At 43.2% G+C, this 22,298-nt stretch overlaps 1 protein-coding gene across 7 annotated transcripts in view; it reads right to left on the bottom strand.

Moving 5' to 3' along the window:
* ncoa2 (nuclear receptor coactivator 2) overlaps window positions 1-22,298 on the bottom strand; it is a 70,382-nt gene that overhangs the window by 21,094 nt on the left and 26,990 nt on the right. For all 7 annotated transcript variants that reach the window (XM_049565238.1, XM_049565239.1, XM_049565237.1 and 4 more), the window contains 8 exons: window positions 18,505-18,612; window positions 16,787-16,959; window positions 12,685-12,788; window positions 7,993-8,170; window positions 6,226-6,414; window positions 2,108-2,209; window positions 627-767; window positions 171-318 (listed from right to left, as the gene is read on the bottom strand). In XM_049565238.1, coding sequence (XP_049421195.1) covers window positions 171-318; window positions 627-767; window positions 2,108-2,209; window positions 6,226-6,414; window positions 7,993-8,170; window positions 12,685-12,788; window positions 16,787-16,959; window positions 18,505-18,593 — 1,124 coding nt within the window. In that variant the 5' untranslated portion in view covers window positions 18,594-18,612. The remainder of the gene's footprint in view (window positions 1-170; window positions 319-626; window positions 768-2,107; window positions 2,210-6,225; window positions 6,415-7,992; window positions 8,171-12,684; window positions 12,789-16,786; window positions 16,960-18,504; window positions 18,613-22,298) is intronic.

Below are 22,298 nucleotides of genomic sequence, written 5' to 3' on the forward strand. Positions count from 1 at the left end.
TGAGACCCAGTCCACTGGCAAGCACAAATTTACGTACTATCACATCCACACAGAACACATGAAGCCATCAGGTCGCGCTGCAGGGCATTAACAGGCTAAAACATGTAACCACGTACATGCCGCAGATCTGCCTCTCTCTTCCTGACACAGGTGTAAGCAGCGAGACATACCTCTGAAGAATGTGCAGGGACATGTAGAGCTGAGGCTCATTGGTGGCGGGCGAGCGCACCAGTTTGCTCTTGGTGTGGGCAGACACGATGGTTCCGTCAGAGAGGGAGAAGCGGTAGATGGGGCTGAATGCCTGGCCATGGCGGAGCACTGAGGACACACATGCACATATGTGAGTAGGTGCACACACAAAACATTTCTTACTTGCATGATTAATTGATGTTGGTGAGGAACAGTTGTCTCTAGGTTGTCTATTGTGTAGTGTTTTCAGTTTGTTTTTATAGCAGCAATAAAATAGTCAGATTGAGGGTCAAAGCAGAAGCCTACAATTTACCCGTGATCAAACCACCATTTTATACTCGTGCAGTCATCTGACAACAGCATCATTAAAAACCAAAAGAAGTAACTATCAAGAGCCAATAATTGAACAACATATGCTTTGCAGTAAGTCGAATCACCTTCTTGCTGATGTCTCTTAGCAAAGGACATCTCTCCGTCATTCTGCAGGTGGAACCTCTGGATGCAGCGCCTCACCAGATCCTCCCAGCCTGGCTTCATGGACGCCCGCAGCAGACTAGTATCCAGGGACGTTATCTTACCTGAGCACAGAGGACCGGATTAGTAAGGCCTTAGTCAGACATATAAGTGAGGACTTCTATACACATATACAACCCTGCACCTGCTGAGCTGATGGAGATTCAATCTCTCTCTCAAACATAAACATGTAGAGCAGCTTGTTTACCAGAATATGTTCTGTACTTGGCCACTCTGCTGCACAACAACTCCATGGTTTGATATTGATTGAAGAATACCGAGGATTTACTCTATTTACATTTTAATAACAACCTGGCAAAAGCTTACGCTTTCTTCTGTGCCAGCAAAGCGCTGAAATCAACTGAGGAGAAAGTCCTGGCTACAGAAGATTAGATAGGTAAACACAAGTACAAATACTGTGAGCACAAAGTGAAAGATAGCCATTTAGACACAACAGGTAGAAGGATTCATTTTGTAAGTCACCAGGACAGCTTAGGCTCAGCTATCTTTACAGCTTAACATGCTATGCTATGTGCGTAAACACATGCATACATACTCTGTTGTATCAGTGTAACAGTTGTCTCTCACTGGGTTGCAATTTAAATGGAGGCAGTGATGCATTTAAAAGGGCTGACAAGCAGACTGCTGCCTGAATGACAGCCATAGGGACTGACTAAAAAGTTGTTACACAAAAATTCATACGGATAAAACACCGTATCCAGCAGATTCAGAACTTGAATAACAAAATCAGGATACTTGTTTTATTCAGAATTGTGCAGCCCTAACAAACAGGCAAAAAAAATGCAGGCATGCATACATGCACGCCTACAATAGTCTGGGTGGGGAACTACAGTAAATTACTATATGTCAGCAAGTAACTATGAGTGTGCATTTGTGTGTTGTGTTTGTGTGTGTATGCTACACACAAATGCTACGAGCACATCAAAGAAAAGGTGACACACAGACAATCGTCTGCGTCTATGCGCCAGCGTTGAGACAGGTGGTACTTTACCTCCCAGAGTGCAGACAGAGGTGGGAAGTGTGTTCAACTAACGCGTTCAATCCTAAGGGCCTTTACCAAGGATATAATAATCTTTAAATACCTAAACTGTAGTGTGAGGTGATTTATGGGCTAGTGACATCATAGGATGAGGCGGTGCTGAGGATGTGCCTGTATAAAGAGACTGTATAGCTTTATTCAAACAGTTACAAATGCTGTAACCCTCTGGTGGTAGGGGACTATGGGATCCAAAATGGTCACTATGATCTGTGTGACCTGGACTGGAAAGTGTGTTCCTGTAGGATACGAATTTTTTTTTGCCTAATGGGAAATAAATCACGATTGCTGTGAATGTTCTTCACTATATTAGTTTGTACTTCCTGGCTGTGTGGCTGGTTCGAGTACCTTGCAGGTCCTGGCGCGTGGTGAAGCTCTCGTGCGTGGGAAGCATGGGTCTTTCCTTCATGGGCACCCTGCGAGCCACACAGATCAGGCACGACTGAAAGTCTAGAGAGAGAACAGAGGGAACACACGGAGGAAAGAAAGATGAGGGAGAGGATGTAACAAAGAGGACAGGGCAGAGACAGAAGGGATGAAGGGGGATGGGAAAGGGGAGGAGAGGGGAGGATGGGGGCGTAAATGATAGAAACAGAGACAGGGAAAGAAAATGAAATGCATGTTATTCCCAGGCAGCATAATTAATACAGTTATTAATGAGCATGGGGATCAGGGCTCCGCTCCTTTCATGAGGAGGAGCAGCTATCGCTGGCGAGGGAAATGATGAAGTGTGACCTTTGAAGGTGTGTGTGTGCGTGTGTGGGTGCATGCATGCATACGTGCACTTGAATGCGTCTGTGTCTCCGGCTGGTCTCACCTACAGTGCCATCTCACACTGATGACACCTCCCCTGGCCCAACATTAAAGATTGCCATCGCTCAATCATGACAGTTGCCTCTAACACACACAGATGACACCGCCAAGTCCAGGGCTGGGGTGACCCCAAAAAGTCTGCCATCCAACTTTCCTGAGCCAGTAATACCCACAATCCCACACATGTTTTTGGCAAAGGAGTGCATGCCAGGGCGCACACACACACACACACACACACACACACACACACACACACACACATTCCTCATTTTGACTTGTAAACAGAGCCTCTTGGGTGGTCTGGCCCTTAGATCTGTGAATCTCTCTCAATTCTCTTGCTTTCCCTCTCCTTCCTTCCTTCCTTCTTTCCTTCCTTCCTTCCTTCCTTCCTTCCTCTGTCTCTGTCTACGGCTGGATAGATTCCTCCAACTGTAACGACTGATCCCGCCTTGCCACTCACACACACGCACACACACACAAACACTAGCACAACTCTGGCCTGGGTCCTAGTCAGTCTATTTGCCAAAGTATAGCTGGCAAGCAGCTGGTGCACAAAGGAAGCCAGAGAGGGGAAAAGACAGGTTGAGAGTTGGAGTGCAACATTTTCATTTTCACTTATTGTTTTAATTAACCACTGAGTTACAGTTTGGCAGTGAGAAGTTACGGTTACTCATCAAAACCACTGAGCAAAGACAATTTAGGTAGATTAAATGTGGAGTACTGCAATTGTTTTGGGAGCATAACGAATCAATGCCGAGCGTTTTTGGATAAAGGACAGTCACTTGTGATGGAAATTTACTCAAACTACAGGATCTCAAGTTCCAGGCTAAAGCCATGAAAACCACTGGAAAAGCTCAGTGACCTCTCAGTGACTGAACACTGTAAGGAGAGCAGAGCCAACATTCAATTTAAATCATTGCCCAGGAAAGGCGAGCAGATGTTTATACGAGTGGCTACCGTGAGCGAAGCTTCCTTGCTTACATATGCTCCAAAAACATGTTCAAAGGGTTGATATGTTGAGAATTATTCGGAGGCTATCAAAAGGGTTACTGATGTAAACAGCTCCACCCTTTCCTTGGAGTCATAAGCCCAGGTTTGCGAGGGATGCACATGAATTATAGATAAGCTTTAATGACAGCTGCCCGGCCTCTCGTCTCCCTTGTGTCACTTAACTTTTCATGGATGTAAGTTGAGTGGCACCAGAACTGCTCCTCGTCAGCTGCTTATACCGCTTTTCACATTTCAATGCCAGTATATTGCTTATTCTCAATGATCTATTCATGATAAATCTAAAAAGGTAATTGGCTGCAACTTGGAGTCATATTTAAAACCAGTTTCCGTTCTGCAGCAGTCACATTCTGAGGTTTCTTGCACCCAAGATAGCATCTTTATGAGGTGCTTATCCATAGTCACTGTACTACACACAGTAGATGACAGTTAGCACAGCCCCAGTGTGGACAAGCAGGCAGAAGTACTGTCACCGAAGCTAAGCTGCTGTCAGGGGGGCGGAAACAAACTGTATTATAGCCATCCAGAAAAAAGTCTGTGAGGCTAGATGAGTTATATCAATCTCTTCAAAGCCAGACTTCATTGACTGTTTCACAGCAATTTAACATTGCTGAACAGGCTGGTCTATTGCTGCCTCGATCAGTTATGCAGGATTTATACTTGTACGGCACACCCTACGCTGTAGGCTATGCACGTGGCCTATGCTGTTGTGAGCATTTATACGTGGTGCGGTGGTGTGTCTGTGTCACTCTGCAGTTACATCTCCAATGCACCAGTCAGCGGCCGAGTTTCTGTGAGGCGCTTTAAAGTTTAGTTGATTCAAAATGCAATTGAAACACATATTAAACACATATTAAACAGGGCTTAATAGAGACAGTTTCAAACACAAGTACACATTACAACTCGCAGCATTCCCAGACAAAGCACTTTTTCTGGATACGTTTTCCCCACAAATACAACATGCTAATGTTATAAGCACAAGCCTATGGCATTTTACATTGTATAAATTAGCCTAGCAGCTAGCGATCTTTCCCTCTTCTCATAAAACCAGGGACAGCAGCAACATTTAATAAATGGTACATAATTTGGCTTCAACTGACAAAACATGTTTTCCAAACAAATACAAAACACTAACGTTATTAGCACAAGCCTATGGCATTTTACATTGTATAAATTAGCCTAGCGACGAGCGGAGTTATGAAGCCAGGATAAATCCTGAAGTGTAAATCCCTGAAGGAAAAATTACACACAAGACTTAAAATGCTATTTTTGTGGAGGCTTTATTGTCTTCACAATTTATTGTTTCTTATCTGTGAAATTAAAGGAAATAAAAGCTTTGTTTCCACTGAGGGAAATGGTTTCAGCTGTGATGTGTAGTTACATTTCTGGGGAGGTGCACGTCAGGATACGATGTCGATTTGACACGAAGTATAAATTCCACCTTAGTGTGTTTGTGTTATTGTGTGACTTCGGCATTTAAAAGGTTTGATTCAGATTCAGTTAAGTCACAAATTAACACAAACAAACTTACAGATCAAAGCAGTGGTAGACTAGTAGCTCATGTGTTAAGTGAGCTAAAATGACAAGTACATAGATGGAACAAAGGAGTACTTTGCATGTCTATTTCTTAACAGGTGCGTAGGAGAGGGACGAGCAGAACACAACTTGTAGAGAGAAACACACTGTCTAACTTTCAAACATAATGATTTTAATGCTGCAACTTTTCGGTGACTAGATCTGATGAAGTTCTAGTCACCGAAATGTTGCGCGGGAGTTTCTTCTACAAGTACATAGATGGAAAGCTATAGCTGGGAATGTCCTCCCCGTAGGAATGTCAAGGTAAAGTGGTGAAAATTTTGTCAATATAGTGTACACCTAAACTGGCAGCAATCAGTTTGATTTTGCATAAATTAGAGATGCTTAGGAATTTTTTTTTTTATTTTGTCCTCAGTCTTGCGCTGTCAGACTACTTTGAGTTAGGGCTAATTTCCCTCTAAAGCAATCTACCACTCCACTCCTCAGTCACAACAGTTAGCCTTTTGCATCCGCTGACTTTTTCACCTCATAATGACTGCTGGGTGTTTTAGAAATTCTTAATTAAATGATTGTGACTTTTGTATTTTAGGATACATTAAATTGCAAACTCTTGAAAGTTTCTAAACAACTATTCTATTCAAATTGTTCAAATTCTCTAATCCCAAAAGTGTTTACAACTGCTCTAAGTCTCAGTCTTTGCCTGTATTTTACTGTATATGTTGTATTATTGTATTGTATTACTCCATGCTCAGTAACATCATACTTACTGTTTTAATTCTAAAAGCCTAACAAAGGCCAAGGGTTGCAAATTAGCTGAGGCTAGAAACCTGTATGCAATGCATCTACTTTATATTTCAATTATGAAGCAATGTCTTATGAATTTGTCCTTGTTAAATAAACAAGTGAATAAAATAAATTGAATCATAAACACTAAAATAAAAGATGGCCAAAATCCTGACTGTTCTACACATTTCACAGGAGTTTCAACGGATCCCAGAACTAATCTTGTCCAAGGTTGTACTATAGGGTCACTGCTTTAGTATCAAATGATCCTCCAACTCTCTATCCGTTCTCTTTTCCCACACCATCTCCCCCCTCTCCTTTCATACCGTCTCCTTCCTCCTTGATGGACTTGGGCTCTGAAACAGCGAAACACTGCATGGTCTCGTATTTCTGCTGCTGAGGCTCGTGCTCGTGCGGCTCGTCCTGGCTGTCGCTGTGGGGATTGACCAGCATTCGGCAGTTGAATGTGTGACTGTTCCTCCTCGGACCCTCGCTGGACCATGGGACGCCGTTCACTGTAAAAGGAGCAAGAAAGGGGCAAGGGAGATTTACAGTGTGGCCTCCTGGGGATTTTATTTGATGGATTTTTTACTGCAGCCAAAAGTGAACAACAAAACAAGGAGCGGCGACGAGCGAGCCAAGAGAGGCTACCACACTGCAAGTGAAAGACATAATGAGAGCAAGACAGAGAGAATGAAGGCGGAAAAAGTGTAAAAAGGAGAGAGCAGTTGCTGGGTAGAGATCAGTCATAATGAGCAGTTGGAACCCTGAGCCCTGTGCCATCTATCCACAGCCATGCATCACAGCCAGGCCTCCATATGCATGTCCTCTAAAACATCATTGCCAATCTTTCTTCTTCTCTCCAACACTTACACAGGCGCGAGCAAGCACGCCGCACACACGCACACATACGCACACACGCACACATACACACACACAAAAAAAGAAGAAGAGACATGTACAGTCACGCACACAACTCATTTAACTCTCGCAAACTCCCATCACACTCCATCTGGTTTGTGATCTCATTCAGTGCATTGATAATCTCCCAGTATCTGGGACACAGCCCGCTGATCGTTTCCAGGGTACTCTGCTCTGTGCTGCTCTCTCACCCAGATGGCTGGGCACTCAGACCTCAATCCGAAGCACCAGGAGACAAGAGGAGAGGAAGGGGAGAGGGGACTTAGAAAGAGCTCCTGGTGGGGTGCACTGACATACATTACCACCACCTCTTACGCAGAGGAGATGGAGAGGTGGGATGTGGAGGAGGTAGGTATGAAAGAGAAGAGAAGAGACAGGGGAAAAGAAAAGGGCAAAACTGGAGGAGAGAAAGAGAAAAGCCAATGTCTGTCTTACGAAAATAAATGTCCTGTTTTCGTGAGATGAGCAATGCAAGCGCAAAGACAATGCTTTTCAGGGAGGCAAGGAAACGGGAAAGCGAGAGCATGAAAATGTGCACTTGATGAGGGTGAGAATAACACACAAAGTGAAGAGAAGGGGAAGGAAGGGCACGAGATGAGAATATATGAAGGGAGGGATGCTGCTGACAGGGGAGAGAAGCTGAAAAAGGAAGTTAATTAGCTGAGAAGAGAGGGAGGAGGAAGAGAAGAGCGAGAGCAAATGTCTGGGCTGAGCATCAGCAAAAGAGAAAATGAAGAACCTATAGGTTATGTGCACGATGCCAACGCTGTATAGAAAGCTTACATAACACTTTGTATTAGCCAGCTTTCCCACATCCTCTCCGTAGCAGCTCAACTGTAAACATTTTAGCGTTTTAATTAAACTGACATCGCGACCAAACAGCCACCTACAACTGTTTAAACAGGGAGAAGAAGAGAGGTGAGGGTGTTAAGAGACAGAGGAGGCACACAATGTAAAAAGCAAGAGATGAGGCTGGGGTGTGAACGGGAGCCTGCTAAGGTATGAGCAGAGGTGGGAGTGATGCAACATAGAGGACATACATGCGGAGTCGGGAAGAGAGACAGAGATAGAGAGACGCAGAGCACAAGTGACACAGCGAGACACGAACTGACAGGTAGAAAAAGCCACGGAGCAAAGCAAATGAAGGCAGGGAAAATACGCTGGAGGCTAACCGAGGGATTTGGGCAGCAGGTTCTTGATGAACTCGGCGTGATCCCCGACGTGCAGCACGCTGTAGACACTGGTGTTCATCAGCTCCTCCTGGTTGTAGCGCAGGTACTGGGTCACATTCTCAGACACGAACACGATGTTACCCTCCATGTTCACCACAAAGAAGAAGCCGTCCAGGGCCTGGAGGGGTGAAAGAGAGTGAAATAAGAGAGACGTTCAGGAAAAAGCAGGTTTGTTTATTTCACTTTTCACACTGACACAATCAAACTGTGAAATCGAAGCACAAGTAAGGGAGTAAAAATATGTCTGACCACCTGTATTTCCTACTAATACTGGCAGATTTCCTCACATAATACGCAAGATATGCTTTTCTTCACTCATAGATTATTGAGATAATTTTACTGTTCCAGTCCAAAACTCTCACATCCAACACCACGAGCTAAATTTGGCTCATAAACAGGATAGTTTTGAAAATAGCCAACATGCAGAGGAGGTTCTGCAATCTTCCATTGTGTGTGTGTCTTTAGCTGTCTGTGGTCAAAGAAACATATTTAAAAAATGTACAAAAAAACTATTCAAGGAGCTGTTTCGGTAATTCCCTGGTTTCCTTATTGCTAGCTTATTTTCTTTATTGATGTTCCACTTGTGCCTACTGTTCCTCAGCCAGCATGCACACACACACGCGACTGAAACTTTCTCACCAAGTTGTGTAAATATGCAGCGAATCTACATAGTGCCTAAAAAGAGCCAATTAGTTCAGTGTGTGCCGGGTACATCCATCACTCCTGCAGATGCTCGACATCAGTGTTGCTGATAGAAAGCAGGATAAAAGCATGTGCCAGCAGCGATTGGAAGATGTGAGGGAGGAGGAGCACTTAATTGAAAGAATACAGCCCCAGGTCAGCCATTACACACAAGATGGTGTCAATTAGGCCATCAAATCACCCAGAGCCCTTAAAAGGGGATTCTGGTGGTTGTAAAGCTGTAAAATCAAGTGTTGAGATAGGAGACAAGGGACTCCTGCCAAGGTGTCTGCTCCATGCCTCTGTTTAAATAATCATTACCTATATACCACACATACATGCGGTTTACATTAGAGGAATTTCTATACTTTTTTAAAGCATGAACTGCAAATAAACCAAACATTTTTCTATATATTTTCATGAATATTTGGTTGTCTCACCCTTCCACATAACTTCCATTAACTAGCGGGCACAATTTTAGGGTGTAGCAACGTCATACACCCCAGGTTACACATGATCACAGTGGGACACAAGTTTTCACTCGCCTGCATTAACACGGCACGAGCTGAAAATAGACTTAAGGAGATCTCATCTATCACTGCGTGAAGCAGAGCGCTTCCAAAACGCAACATGGCTGTGCAAGTCCACCCGGCGTGAAGAAAGGCCATGTACTGGACAAGTAGGGCAAACAGAAACAGAGCAAACACTCCTTGGTGCCAACTCTCGCCGCCTTTCAGACACTCTTGAATAATGCTGTTGGCCAATCCCTTCATTTATAATGCCCTGATTAAATATACACTGTAGAGGTGACTAAAGGCGGTACAAATGAATACACTCTAAATAAATACACTCGGAGGCGGCGTACTCCCCATGTTCCATTTTGCACCTAGCCTATTGTCTTGATATATGGCTCTATACTGCTTAACCTCCCACAGCAATGTACAGTAGGTAGTGAATTGTTATAGCGTGGGGAATAGGGTCTGGTCAACTCCCCTCTCCCCTCTGGGTGTAACTGTAATTTATGATATGATACTGGTGCTTCGCAAACAGGGTCTCTCTTCACATAAATTCTTGCTAAACACGCTGTATTTTCTGCATGACAAAGCATTACTGTCTTAACAAAAACAATTCAAACAGGTCTCCTGTAGGGCTTGGCTTTGAACATAGACATTTTTTTGTACAGATAGAAATGTGTTTATAGCACTACGTCTAAAAAACCTGTCAAGTACCTTAATCTGGCATTAAATGACTGGTTAGATTCGTACTTGTTGACTTAATTTATTAAATGAGTAATAATTTAAATAATAGTTTAGCTAATTTAAGCCTTTATTTTCAGAGTAAGGTCTCATTCAGCTACTTGAAGGGTTGTTAACTTTGATTTCTTTGGTTAAATGAACAAAACGGTTTTGTAAAGAAACATTTCTTAAAGTAAGCTATCAAAAATATGTATGTTTTTTTATTGGTTATTAAACCTTGGTATCATATTAGCACAAGTATCTCCTCTATTGTCTGATGATGTCGTCACACTGCACAGCAGAAACCATACAGACCAATCTACCAGGAATGCAAACTACATGCCACAGCAGTCATGTGACAGACCAAGACTTGCCCCCAGAGGGTTACAACAACTGCACATTAATGTTTTTGCACCGCCTTCTCTGTCTTCCTGCGCTCTTGCATGAGAGTGGGCAGCAGAGAGCCTTGGAGGAGGGTCATGGGGCGCGTGGGTGCATTTCCTGCCGACTGCCATTCTCCTCGGAGCATCCTGTAATGAGCCCGAGCTGGCGGACGGGCGGGGACGTGGCTAGAGAGGAGCGGGTGTGAATGGCCGATTGCTGTGTTTTGGGGCTGCTGACAGATGGGAAAGCATGCAGGCTGCACTGGGCTATATTTAGCCGCGAGTTAGTATGTCGATTCAGTGACGCTGGACCAGGAGAGCTATAAATATTCCATGACAGGACAGATCTAGAGGCAAATGAAGAGAAGATGGGGAGGGAGAGAGAGAAAAGAGAACTGAACAAGTAAGAGAGAGAGAGAAAGGGAGGGAGGAAGTGAGTGAGAGGAGAGGCTCAATGGACTGATTCATTCGCCAGGCTGTTGCTTTCTTTCCCATTATACGTAAGCACTTCAGTGGCCCTCCACAGGACAACGAGGCCATTGCTCCACTTGGTGATTTACAGCCAATCGGGGGCAGATACAAGATGCTGGCTGCTTTTACTCCACGCAGCTACACTCACACACAACCACTACTGATCCATTTGGGATTGTTCTCTGTGGATAGCACTTTTCATTATGCACCAATCATGATTTAAAGAGGAGAGTATATCCTATGCACTCCGGGGTTTTTTTTTTTTTTTTTTTTTTAAAGTGTGTGTGTGTGTGTGTGTGTGTGATTAATTCACATGTCAATATAATTTTCAAATTGTTTGTTTCCTTCACTTGACCATTCATTAGCTGTACTGTTGGAATATATATATATATATGTATACCATTCGGTTATTCAGAGCACCACACTCTCAAGCACAGAGTGTACTCTGGAGCAGAGCACCGAGCACAGTGAAAGGGAAACCTAAGTGTTCGTTAATTCATATAAAGGTAGAACCCTCTGTTGTTTTAGAACAACATCTCTGGCATAGCTTCTGTGGAAAACACTGCACAGAACGTGAATTCCTACGCAGTGAAAAAGCGATAACTTTTTTCTAGAATTAGGCAGATTTTTCTGAGCTTTCACATCGCGAATTACGGCACTGACCGCTAATGGTTATAAAATGAAAACACAGAGGCTCCATAGTCTGCACCATCTCATCAACATCTCGTCCATGTTAATACTCGTCCAATTTTCACTTTAATTTTCAATTTTCAATACAATTTTCAGCTTATTGACATTGTAACGTCATGGCATTACCGACGGCAACAACAAGCATGGCTGAAAGCGAAATTATTAGCAACTCCGTGGTGGTTTCAAAAAGAGGAGCAGCTTCAGCAGTGTGGAATAAACTGTGGCGTCCTGAATGTTTTATGAACAGCCCCGGACTTCTCAGACTCTTTAGCAAGTTTGCGTTCTGAGGGAACTCATTCAGCGGCTCCTCTGGCAGCAGCATATCGTCTCTCACTCTCCTCTCTCGCCACGCGCACACAAGAGCCGTGTCGTCAAGTGATTTTGTCATAAACCTTTGGTGATGTAAACCTACGTGACTACATATATGTGTATGTGCGATAGTTGTGGTATCATAACAGCCTGTCACAGGTTACAGCGTGATGATTAGAGGAGAAATGGCAGAGCATAAAGGTCCAGGTGGGAAAAAACCCCAACTCAGTCATTTAGGATTTTACTTAAAGAAGGAAATCACCTGTTGATTTATATATATAGATCCCAGGGGACATTTTTTGTATTTGGGAGCTGTTTAAATGTGTAATTTGTGGTAGATTTTATTTTGTTGAACTATTAATATTGTATACAGAATCTGAATCTCACTCTGAGTTACTGTTGTTGTTTACAAATTAAAGAAATGAGATAATTTTTGTTTAGTTTTTACTGAATATTTAAAGGCAAATGATTAAAATTATATCACTCATTTTGTTGCAATTCTACGTTCTTAAATCAATAATACATTTTTTTAAAATTAATTTCTCATATTGTCAAGAATGTCATTATCGCAAAAATACCCTGAAATATCGTGATATTATTTTAGGGTCATATTGCCCACCCGTAGCATACAGTAGCTCAGGCTATACAACAGGTTACCTCAGACACTCTGCTGCTCTTATTCAACTGTCAGAAATTCGCATTCCTACAGGTATGACTTGTTTTAATATTTGCAGGCAAGTCACTTGCATTTTTGTGTCACTCACTCGTCAAGCCCCCCGTGTGTAAAGACTTAAGTATGAGTGTTCAGTGTGTGGTAGTTTGATATGACACTATGAGTAAGCAAGAGAACGCCCTCTACCCACCTCCAGCATCATTGGTCCCAAGGCATCTTTGTCAATCACACTTTGGCCTGTTGATGAGACATCAGCCTTCTGTACCTCCTCCTCATTTGCCGCTGCTGCTTTTTCTGTTGTGAGGAAAGTCGGTGACAACAATTCAGAGGCAAAAACTAAACACTGATTCAAAAGAACATGGATCTTAATTTATGAATTCGACATAAACACCCGTTATGGCTGAAATACGTATATTACGCAAGGTACTCTGTTTCTATGGGGAACAACCTACATTGCAAAACACAAAATATAACCCCAAAACAGGCAGGTCACAGAGACAAAAAAAGAAAAAGAGAGAAACAACTTTTGCTTTCACCTATATTGAACCAAATACTTTAAAGGGGTCACTTGTTGACAAGACTTTGTACGAGTATCTTTCTACAAAGCAAACACATTTTGTCCTTTAGTCAAAACATGTTGCCATGGCTCAGACCCAAGCACTGAGCACTGAGCAGTGAGCAGAGTGAAAGGTTGCTGTAAATGACTGTCAGAGCACGCTGCTGCCACACTGGTGGCAGCCACTGGATGGATTGCATTGTCATGTACAAAAAAAGGCTATTATGAAAACACTGGCAGTGTGTAAACAACTCATGCTCCCCACAGAGCAGTAAGCTGTTACTATGTGGTCAAGCAGAGAAGGCAGAGTCCAGAGAGTTGAACATAAACCCTGCTTTTACTATAATTAGTATAAAGTCTGTGATCACAGTTTTAAAAATTGAACAATTTTTTAATTTTTTATGTGTTCACAACATAAATAAACACAATTAAAACAATAAACGGATATTATGAAATTGTTTTTTAAATACACCTTGACGATACATTTCTTATCGAAACACTGGTTAAATCTTTAAGCTGACATTTGTCACAGAAGGTTGATCACAGATATAGGATGGTGATTTCAGAGGGTCATAAACCGTGAACAGTCTGTGAGAGTCTTCATTTTGAACTGTTCCCACAGGTCCGCTCCCTATGCATAGATACTCCTGAGCCAGGGGTTGCCTCCCTTTTACATATGGACTGCCTTTCTCAAATGACTCAGCTGGCAGTGTCTCCTTGTGACTGCAGACTCCTATTGGGTTTCTGAGTATGGATATAGAGAGCATGACTTGTTGCACATACAGGTGCTCATGATCAAAACCAAACTGGACTTTGGTGAAAGACACCTACGATAATTTGACGAGCTTCGCAATGATGTTTCAACATGATGAGCACCTTTGATAAACTGGACAATAAACTGCCACCAACCTTTTAATGTAATGATTACGTGGTTTATTTAGGAGGTAAAATCAGAGTAAGCTCCTGTACCTGCACTATGGAGCTGTGCATTTGTCCATGTGAGTGATTGGGTTAATAACCATGCAGAGAAGCCTTATGTTCAGAGCGTAGGCTGCCCTACTTTTGGAGATGATGATGAGAGGCGGAATATGAGTGGGCTGTTGGGGAGGGGGGGACACATTTAACTGTCGCACCATGCCAAGACGAGGGCTGACCATATGGTGGGAGAGTGTTGTGGTGAAAAGCAAACAAAATTATGTCCTTCTTCTCCCTTTTTTTTTTTTGGGTGTAGATGTGTGAACGCCGACACAAATGCAGGTTTTCCCCCCTGCTCCGTGGGCTCGTGCTACACCGCGCAGGCCCACATTCATCTCTTTCAGCATTAATGATGTGTGCATCAGCAGGACCTCTCCAGGCCCAGCGGGGCCCAGTATACCAGCACAGCTGCCCCGGGTACAGACCCATCATTCAATGTCAGCGCGGCCCTCGCTGGCTCTCTGTCCGTCTGCAGAGCTGTGCCACAGACAGAGGGAGGAACTAATTATTTATAAGGGTTATGTCTGGTAATTGGGGCTGCAACTAGCGATTACATTCCTTATCAATAAATCGTTTTGCCAGAAAATAGGTAAACATGCCCTGTGTGTATGCCCAATATGACTTCATCAAAGGGTATGTTCCATCTGAACAAGTGTCCAAAAACTACAAAGCTATTCAGTTTATCATGTTTGACGAAGAAAAGCATCGAAGTCACAGATTTCATCTAATGAAAGCAGCAAATATTTAGTTGCTGCTACATTATTTATAACATTTGCCACATTGTTACTCCATTCTTCTCACTCTTATTTTACATGTAGTGAAATGTTTCACAAATGTATGGTGAATAAAAATGTACTAAACTATCTCCTGGCGGCGGCTCAGCAGCCACTGTATATGCATTGCCGTGTTGGCACAGGCGAGCAGCTGAGAGTGTAAAGAAAGCTGTTAAACTCTTGGCTGTGCCCTTATTTTACAAGCACTATAAAGATATCATAACTCAACATATTGTCTATTAAGATGCAACAAGCTGGAGAGTGAAATAAAGCCGAGCCTATGCAAAGCACACGGCTCCACCCTGATTTCAATTAGGGGAAATGTATGCAGACAGCATGAGAGGAACAAACAGGGATGAATTAACAGCTTACAGTGGGAGGCCGCTTTTTCAAAGGCCATCATCGCTACGTTGTGCCTCTCTGCAGGGCTGTGACACCCATCAGTCAGAGTTATTCAGTCACATTAATGTAATTTAATACATGCAGTAACATCACCATAAACTGAGAATATCTTTTACACTGTAATGATGCTCTCAGGGGGGGAAACAATAACAGGCCTATAGACAGAGAGACTGTGCGCCACAAACAATACTAAACAGATGGCAGATAAGATGCAATGAAAAGAACAAATGGTGGTGGTACAGTGATGTAACATCTACTTTGAGCATAAAGACATCTAAATGAGCTTGCAGTGCATCCCTGGTTCAACAATGTGCGCAACAAGAAAAATGAATGGCTGCTGAAATTGATGTCCCTGAACTGTGGAAGATGAGGGGCAGCAGCTCTCCGTGTTCGCTATAAAAAGGTATCTCTTGCTGTCCACTGAGTTTGGGAGACCAAAGCAGAAAAGCAAGGACTGTTAAGCCCTTCCCTCAGTGGCTGCTGTACAAACACAATTATGCCTTCAGACGCAGGCAGGGGATGTCACTCTAGCCTAGCGTACCAAACAAAAAAAAAAAAAAAAAAAAAAAAAAAGGAGTGAGGAAGGGAAGGGTTGGAGGGAGGGAGTATGGAAGAAGACAGTTGAGTGGGGGAGGGACGGACAGACAGTAGCCAGAGTTTGTGTGTGATTTTTGCATCACATTGCTCACCATTACATAACGCTTGGCTCTGTGAGTCACATAAAACAAGATGACATCATCAGCCGGTCTGATTCATGTATAGCTCGAGTGGGCCACTCTTTGTCTACCAGTCACTCAGCTGCTTTCCTCGTGTGCATGAGCCAGGCTTTTTCACAATTTAGTGTTTGCCTTAACGTTTATCTAAGGAAAGCTACATCTCTTTTTGCAGTGTTTGGATGTGTAAGAAGGGGGGAGAAAAACTTGGACTACACTGATCTTCGTCTGTTAAATCCAACATGAAAAAAAGTAAAAAGACAGACCTCAACTAATTGCTAAAGATTACTAAAAAAGAAAAGCTGGCAAGCGCAACTGTACAGGCTGATCCATTTGCCTGATGTTCTGGCTCGGGATGGAAGTGGGAAAGACCGCAGCCAACAAAAAACTGGTCTGGTTCATCCACATTATATGATGAAGTGATGGAGGGGCATTAATAATAAAATTAATTATTGTGTGTGGAGCGGATCCCAAACCATAATATTTATGCCATTAAATCTGATGCTTCTGCCAGCACAATGCCACCTGTGGCACTTGTGGTTATATTGGAGCTTTAAAACCACAACCACATCCTAAAGATATTTGATATCGTAGCACCTTATTCACAACATAAATAGCTTTGATTTAAACCAGTGTTAGATCTATTTGCAGGTATTCACTTTGGCTGGGCTTGGTGTTTAAGTAGGTACTGTAGGTATGTCATAAAAACCTGAAGGGAAAGATTGTAGATAAACACATGTTGTGAATTAAATGCTTCAGAAAAAGCAGTCAGCTGAAAGATAACTCTGTGTTCCTTTCATTACTTCGTGACTCATCACCTGTTGTTTCTTCAACAGGCAGAGATAAAGTGTCAAAAATCATTACAGGTCGTACCTTGCTCCTTTATTTGTCTGATCTGTTTCACAGTTTCCTTCAGGATTGCACATTTGTCAGGCTTGACATTGAAGTTGTCGATGTCATTGAAGTTGGCAAAGATCAGCTCGGCGAGCTCCTCGATGTATTTGTTCTCGTGCTCGCGGTTGCGCTTCTCGTTGCTCCGCTTCGGACTATGGAGACACAGAGAAGACTGCGGTGAGAGAGTGCGGCAAAGAAGACAGTAACAGCAGAAGGGATAAAGAGTGTGTGAAAATATATATATGACAAGAGCAATTCAAACACAATAACAGAATGACTGAGTGGTGAAAAAGAACCTGGAGCAGGGCAGAAAAGATCCATCTACAAAACTATGAGTGTTCACACGCATCTCTGGACATGACTGAAGAGCCCTCTCACTTTCATAGCTGCCAAATGACAGTGCACAACAGCCACTGCAACCCTTGGCATGGAGGAGAGTCGGATGGGGGATAGAGCTAGGGTCAATTATTCTCCATATGGCTTGAAATATATCTGTGGGCCTCTCCGTTGTGCCAACACGGAGCACTGCATCAATAAAGAAAACCCCCGTTCCTGAGTGCTTGTCTTTGGGATGAATTATGCAGATTTATTGTACAGACTTCAACAGCGCTCCGTGGTTTTCTGCCACAATAGCATACAGGCATTCTTAGTAACCACTGAGACTTTACTGTACAGTATTTTATAAGTGGCTGGAGCTCGAGTTTACTTGCACCATCTTTAAAACTCTGACATCATCTTTGTTTCATGGGTAATGGACGGTTTGGGAATGGGCAATTTAGCAAAGCAGTGGGCAAAGTTGCTGACCACAGGTTGACTCTCAAGCTGACCTTAGCTGCATGAACATGATTGTATTTCAACCACACTTTTCTCATAGCTTTCAAGTCTGGACAAATAAAGGGACAGTTCAACCCAAAATCAAACATACATATTTATCCCCTTACCTGTTGTGCTTTGTTTTTTTATCAATCTAGATTAATTGGTGTGAATTGCCGAGTGTTGGAGATATCTGCCGTAGAGATGTCTGCCTTCTCTCAAATATAAGGAAACTGTGAGGCTCAAAAAATACAGAAATCATGACCCAGTTACTCAAGATAATCCACAGACCTTGTTGTGAGCAGTTTTATGAGGAAACTTTTTTCTTTCTACTGAACTACACCCGCCAACTAAATCATCGCACAGGTGATACGGTTGCATCTACTGATAGCTAGGTACGCAAGTGCGCAGCTACAGCTAGCTCACCTAGCACAACTGAGCTAGCTAACGTGCACACCTCAGTCGAGGAGGATGCCATTAGTGTTTACTCCTATGCTGTCATGAGCATGAGCCTCTTATCCATGAGTGAATGCTTGCTTCTTTTAGTGTGGTGATACAGTTGTCGGGTGTAGTTTGATAAAAAGAAAATAGTTCCTTCATTAAACTTTTCACAACAAGGTCCGTGGATTATGTTGAGTAACCAGGTCATGATTTCTAGAAAGAGACATTGCTGTTAAGTTATTTAAATTCATTTTTTCGGGCACTGAAAGCTGAGTGCCATCTAGTTCCATTATATTGGAGAGAAGGCTACGACCAATATCTCCAACACCTTGCTACGCACACCAAAATAATCCAGAAAAAGAATATGTATTTAAGATGTGGGGGTTGAACTGGGGGTTAACTCGGGGGACACCTGCCTTTTGGCAGTAGGAACGAAGTCTTACCTGGGTCCTAGAAGTTCGGCAGAACATTCTTTGCGTTTTCGCGCCTCTGCCCTGGCAGGGTCAGATGAGTTTTCACCGACTCCACTCATCCTCAATGCATATCAGCGTCTGCAAAATGAACACACAGAGACAAAGACAGTTTTTGAAGAACTGCTATGTATGAAAACATGAATACATTATTTGATGGATCAACTGCAAGCTCCGCCGGCAGAATTCTGTGGAAACCACTTAGATGCTGTAGGTGTGTGAGCATGCCAACATATGCATATGCATACAACACACACACACGCACACAGCCCCACACGCACACAGCCCCACACACACACACACACACACACACACACACACACACACACACACACACACACACACACACACACACACACACACACACACACACACACACAATCCTGCGCTGGGGGCACAGGTTGATCCACTCCAGGAGAAATGAGTGAAAATGGAGCGGAGAAAGAGATTCAATCATTTCTCTCTGATGGTGCAGCTCTCCCCAGAGACACTGAAATGAGAACACGGCGCTTTGCCCACAGCACCAGACTGCGCGCTCAACCATGTACCAAGAAAAGCCCATTCGTTACACGATACCAAGCAAAGCCAGCTCACAGTAAGAGCAGAGTGGGTTTATAATCACAACATGTGTCTGTGTTTACCGAGTACCTCTGAGAATGCTCCACCTGTAGTGGTTTGTAAGTGTCATTTAGAAATGACGTAAAACAATGATATCCTGTCTGTTCTTTTTCAATTCACAGAACAAGAGATCTCAGTAAGTAAGAACTCATGTTGTGACTTTTCCGTGCGATCCAAAGTGACAAGCTGGCTGCAGGCTGTTTCTGTTTCAGTTCAATTTCATGCTTTTAGGCTATGGTATGAATTCATGTTGTGTTCTTGATCTACAAAGTTATTTCTAACATCTTCAAAGCCTTTCTAAACTTGCAGACTTTGTCCCTCTGCAGATGTTGAGCATCCATACCAACATGCTGTATATTTTATTCTGCTCCTCCTCTTACCCTGCGAGTCAGCACAGGCTGAACTTCATGCCACTTAATGAAAGACAATCAATTATTGATCAAAGTAATGTCTTATTAATCAGCACCATCATCTGCACCAAAATGTGATGGTGGCTAATGGACTTGGATTTCAATATAAGAAGATATCTGCTGCATAGAAGATGTGAACACTTGTTGTATTCCAAAACAAATGGTGACATTTAGAAATATATGCATGAAAATGATTTCTTCATGCAAGATGGGTGATCTGCAGCCCTCTTTGCTTTGAGAGGAGGAAGTGAAAAAGAAAGACAGAAGAGAAGAGACTTAGAGAAAAAAAAATTAAGTTTTTCTCCCCCAGCACAGTGCACAAGCTCGGGGCACGCTGTGTTGTGATACACTCTCAGCCACTCTAACCATGGAAACGGCTGTGACACACACCGCTCACTGCTCAGCCATTACATAAGGCATAACAGAGTACAGCACAGCACAATGTAGAGCAGAGAGGAATAGCATGGCTTAGCAGGAGCAGGCTAAACTAAAAAAGGGAGCTAGTGACCATGCAAACTTGAGTCTGGCTCCCTCCTGGCCTGGAGTGACCTACTTTAAGCTAATGGTAGGGTCTGTGCTCAAATGGATGAAGTCAAAGCAGTGGTGATTGGCCAGAGAGGCAGGGGAGACTCTGAAGGATAAAATCCATTTCCACCCTTCTGTTGACAAGTGACCTGAGAACTACTGGCCTGTGCGGTGTATGGACAGGTAATGAACACAAATGTCACTGTGCGTGTCCTTGCATTAAGCTCCTTTGAATGCCATCAGGATGTCTTTATGCTGTGGCACTGTGCTGTCCACTGAAATTATAACAGTCTCTATAGCAGAGGTTATGTGCTTTTATTAATGACAACAGAAACAGGCCATTAAAACTCTCATAGCTAAGTGGCACTCTCCATTCCTATTGGCTGTAACTGGGCTTTCCAGCACAAGTTACCATGGGGATTCTAGACCTGATTGGTTGTGCCTGTCCCACTGGGCCGGATATGATTGGTTGCCGTCGTCTCCTTGACATGGCAGTAATGATGGGTCAGTGTACGTTGAGACAAAAAGGGAGACTGGAAGTACCAGGCACGTCTCAATGACACCAACACAGACAGTCAGACAGCCTGGCAAGAAGGCTGGCAGGCCATTTTTGTTGCTGGGGTGTCCGATCTTCACGTGGGCAGACTAGTGAGGGATCTCTAATCCTAGAGAATGCCCTGGATCTCTGGGCAGCTATAAACACCTGGGCACTGGTGTTAGCACTTACTGTACAGAGCTGTGTCACTGAGTTAATTATCAACACCGGCCACTAGGGGAGACCTCATCTTTGAACAAAGCTCTAACCTGGTGGCCGAGGCTCTAACAGGCCACAGAAAGTCTGGAATGAAGTGGCAGCTTGTTGCTTTGAGGTCTTTGTGTTTAGGACAAACACACCTCATTCCACACATGTGATGGACAAGACATTCTTGTTTACTCTTAACATTCATATTCGTGGGGCGTCGGTGGCTTAGTGGTAGAGCAGGCGCCCCATGTACAAGGCTGTTGCCGCAGCAGCCCGGGTTTGACTCCAGCCTGTAGCCCTTTGCTGCATGTCACTCCCTCTCTCCCCCTTTCACACTTGTCTGTCCTATCAAATAAAGGCTAAAAATGCCCAAAAAATATCTTTAAAAACAACAACAACAAAAAAACCCCATTCATATTCGTGACAGGCAATACAGCAAGAGCTGGATTCTCACGAAACTCTTGCGTGATCTTGCAAATCCAGCAAATCCATGCACATTAGAGTTGTTGGTGATGACACAGACAATCATGTTTATGGCTCTGAATGCAGGTAGGGCTCTGAGCTTAGTCCATGATGATGCCTACCAATCTTCCTCCAGTATGACACATGCATATAAATTATTCACCAATGCTTAACGATTGAAAAAGAAAAGCACAACAACCAATTTCACCTCATTAAACTCTGTAATTTCAAAGGGAAATCAAGAGCAACAAAAGCATCTGACACCGTGAAGAGATTGAAGACAGCAGGACACAGTTCAATCACAGTCCATTGCTGTGTGCATCACAGCTCTTCAACACTGCTGGAAAAAGTTTAAAAAAGACATTCTTAGTCTATTGCAAATTTTCATAATGTACGCGAAATGACACAGCATCATAAGGGAAGAGTGTTAGGGGGAAACACAATAACCAACTAAAAAGCATTTATGAAGACAATATTATATTTTATAGCTACATCAACTCAAGACTGAGCTAAAGGGCTCCAGACTGCAACCAAATGGTGGTAGTATGTACAACTGAAGTCCGCAAGGGCTCAGTCCACAAGTCCAGAGGGTGGACATTTATATTCAGCCTGTGCCTATCTGAATCCCATCTGGAAAGCAAACATTCTGTTGCTGTCTTTTCGACAGGCGGGATGCCAGGTTATAGGACCATCCCACTGCAGGGCAGTTCAACATCTGCCCGGTTACCACAGGTTACTGCAGCAGCGGTGGCTAACATTCAACGTAGAGCCATTTAACAGTTCCAACATACTCACACCAACGCGGAAATGACAAAATAACAGGGGAGTTTTACTGTAAAGACCCTATAGTAAATAAAATGTGTTCATTACTGAATTAGCGGAACTCTGTTAGCGGATTTACTTCAATAAAGGCAACTCTAAAAACACAGCAGGGAAGAACAATGAAAGCAGAAACAACCACAGTAAGATGTTTGTGTGCTATATGCTAAGATATTGATGTTTATGTTTGT

This window comes from Epinephelus fuscoguttatus, linkage group LG21, assembly GCF_011397635.1.
Source record: "Epinephelus fuscoguttatus linkage group LG21, E.fuscoguttatus.final_Chr_v1".
NCBI classification, from domain to species: Eukaryota; Metazoa; Chordata; class Actinopteri; order Perciformes; family Serranidae; genus Epinephelus; species Epinephelus fuscoguttatus.